General features: G+C 41.6%; 1 protein-coding gene across 1 annotated transcript in view; it reads left to right on the forward strand.

Moving 5' to 3' along the window:
* The window catches only part of LOC101850514 (DEP domain-containing mTOR-interacting protein), a gene marked incomplete in the record, with an annotated part of 34,467 nt that overhangs the window by 28,835 nt on the left and 2,130 nt on the right, over positions 1–3,502 (forward strand). The window contains 1 exon segment of the mRNA XM_013088546.2: positions 2,882–3,034. Coding sequence (XP_012944000.1) covers positions 2,882–3,034 — 153 coding nt within the window.

A 3,502-nucleotide genomic window follows, 5' to 3' on the forward strand; every position in this document is an offset into this window, starting at 1 on the left:
CCGGTGGATTGATAGTTGCAATAAGCGCATCAAACATGCCATAGAGCAGAGGTATCAAACTCAGTCACGCAGAAAGGGGGGGGGGGCAAACATTTCTAATTACACTTAATTAATTAAGACTTAATTGTCATGTTGCAAGTCAAACTCGATAAACACTCTTTGAGCTGTGGGAATCAAAACCTTCTTAAAAGAGTAGTAGGAATTAGAGTAGACAAAAGTTGAAATAACCCCAGAACAAGAACGTCAATTTTGGCTCTTTGGTCAACTTGTCAGAGCTGGATGTCCAGCATCCTGTCTTGGCAACAAGTTCGTTTATGTTTGGAGTGAGGTTTTGTGCTTTGGAAATTTTCAAGATGGACTACCCAAAATTCTCTCGCGGGCCGAATATAAAGGTTTATCGGGCCGGATGCAGTCAGCAGGCCTTGAATTTGACACATGCACCATAGTATAAATGTAATTATTTCGCAGCGTCAGTGTTATGCTAACAAACTCGTATTTGTGAGATTGTGGGTTCGAGGGGTTCGAGCCTCAGCTCGGCCCAATGATTGTGGCCTTGGGAAAGGCACTGTACACAGATACTCTTCCTCCCCCTCCTCCATCCTCACCTCCCCCGCCTCTTACCCCACTCAGGAGTAAATGGGTACCCGGCTATAGAGAGAGAAAGAAAGATCTTGTCAATTAATGTTTTAGCGCTGTAAAATGGCAGCTTGCGCATAATTCTTTTTCCCGGGAAGCCGAGAATTAATGTTTCTGAATGTTTTAGGATATCCTGGAGTAACGCATGTAATACATGTAGTTTTGTGACGCGAGCATAGCATGCTGAGTAACATGGGTAGGCATATGTGCGCTGTGTAAATGCGTAGTAGTAGTAGTAGTAGTAGTAGTAGTAGTAGTAGTAGTAGTAGTAGTAGTTGTTGTTGTTGTTGTTGTTGTTGTTGTTGTAATGTTACTATTTAGGGTCATCGTCTAAAAAACCCATAAAGCTTACTAAAGATCGCCCACCAGATGTTCTGCCCTTCATAGGACTGGTAAAACGTAATTGTAGACGCGTTACGCCCTGGTCAATGTAATCAGTTAATTAAGAGGCAGGTTGCTCCTCTTTTTTAGAGTAAGAGTTTTGCAGCACTTGCAATACAATTAGGTCATATAAGTGCCGAAGATTAGAGGTATTACAAGAGAGTAACAAACATAAAAATGAAGGAGGAGAGATATAGAAGATAGTTGTTTGATAGGAAAGAAGGAGCAAACCACACCAGAGCACCCACCAACCACCCAGCTATGACCTGCCAGTCAAAGTCAACCTTGGATAAGAGGGATATAACGATACTACGTTCCAGCAGAAAGGCGGAGATAGTCAATGAGAATCCCCCTTGTCCATAATCGAACTCGGGTCCTCTGCGTGCGACAGCCAAACAACTGTCTACTACACAACAGACGTCTGTGATAAGATAGCTAAGAGAGAAAAAAAAACAATAGATCAGTTGGAACAAAGTGTACCTCTACATTACCCCCCCCCCTCCCACACACACACACACACACACACACACACACACACACACACACACACACACACACACACACACACACACACACACACACACACACACACACACACACACACACACACACACACACACACACACACACACACACACACACCTCCCATCCCCGTTTTCCTCTTTCTCCTTTTCAACCTTTTTTCACTGGCGTCTCTGGCATATCGACAAAGATCAACATAACAAGATAGTTCACTCTGCCAAAAAAGTGTCAGCGGAAGTCCGCGCTTTGGTTCAGATGACGCTGCAGTCTTTGTTTTGAAGCTCTCTTTCGTTTCTTCAGAACAATAATAGAAATAGCACAGTTTGTTAATTTCACTTGTATTGTTTTTCACACAAGGAGGGTAACTCTATTCGCAAAGTCCGCACTCTTTCGAAGAGGGCATCATCGAATTTTGAGGACATTTTTTAAATTGGCTCAAAGAGAGGAGTGAACTATCTTGTTATACACGGTCTTTGGAAGCGGTAAGGCGCTTGCTACGCGTCGCACGTTGGTGGAGACTCGATATCGATTCCCGAATTTTGAGAAAATTGTTATCAAGTATCTCGGTCTTTCTGCTAGGATGTTGTATCCTTCTCAGCCTTGGTGTGTCCTGATTAGCAGGGTCGGAAGCCTGCCCCCTAAACTATCTAAATCGTGTGGATGAGGACGTAAAACACCTACATTATTTTATTATTATATTTTTTTAATCTCCTTCCATCTCTTAAATATTACACAAGTATATACATGTATTTTGAAATATAAACATACGTGTATCTCTGTATAACTCTAAAGGTCTGTGATAAATTCCTGCATGTGTTTGAATGATCCATCTGACGTGATAAGTGTTTTATTGTCAGCTTTACTTTTCTCTTCGAATTGAATTTTAATGAGAGTGATAAATTATATATCTGTGTATATCTAGCCTACATGTGTTTTTTCCATTCCTGTACAGCCAAGAAAAAGTTCTCACTCGGACAATAAAGTATTATCTCATCTCATCTTATATTATCTTTCTTCTTCTTTTTCCTTGTTGTTCTCGGTGACAGCAGCTAGACAGTCAGTCCGATGTCGCGCACAAACTGTGCAGTCCGCTTGGCTTCAAATCTGAGAGACTGCCATGGAGCTTTCTCTCAAGGGGAGTCACATTCTGCCAAGTCTGTGTGCTAAGGGTGGCGTAGCGCGGGCAGTGCTGAAGGATATGGTTGGCATCCTCTTGGTCGTGTCCACATTCACAAATCGCGGACTCTCCCACTTTTAATTTAGTTTGCATATGATATCTTTATCTCATATCATCTTATCTCATATTCTTATCTTATCTTGTCTTATCTTATCTCCCCCACAGTCCACATCAAAAGCGCCAAGAAGGCGGGGCCTATACCACGTGACTCCATCGACTCTGCAGCTTCCTGTGCCAGCGTCAGTTCCGGTAGCGTGACGTCACGGAACGATTCAGGGCTGGGGTCTGTCAGCTCGCACACCTTGGAGCCTCGGTCAGGTACTTGTTGGCTTAGATCTAGTTGTTACGGAGATTTTAACTTTTGCGCGTAAATTTCAATAAAATGTTGTTTATTAATTAATTAATTCGACACATTTTATTGAAACTACCTTTAGCTTTTTCAATTTAGAGTGTCATTTATGAGGAGCATTAGCCACCAGAGCTTGGAGGCTTCTTGCAAGCAGAACTAAAACATGTTAATTAGATATCTAACACAATTTAGTTCCTATTGTAGTAGAAGTACAAAAAAACAAACAATGAAAAATATATAACGAAATAAAATAACATCACTCACAATCTTAAGAGGAGGTCAGCGCTGTCAGAATGCACAAAAAAAACAACAACGCACGAACAAACGGACGAACAAAAAAACAACAAAGAAACAAACAGACAAACAAACAAATAAACTAACAGACCAACGAACAAACCAACAACACTCCACACAATCACCTTTCAATACAGCAGCCT

Source organism: Aplysia californica, unplaced genomic scaffold (assembly GCF_000002075.1).
Source record: "Aplysia californica isolate F4 #8 unplaced genomic scaffold, AplCal3.0 scaffold00759, whole genome shotgun sequence".
In the NCBI taxonomy this organism is placed as follows: Eukaryota; Metazoa; Mollusca; class Gastropoda; order Aplysiida; family Aplysiidae; genus Aplysia; species Aplysia californica.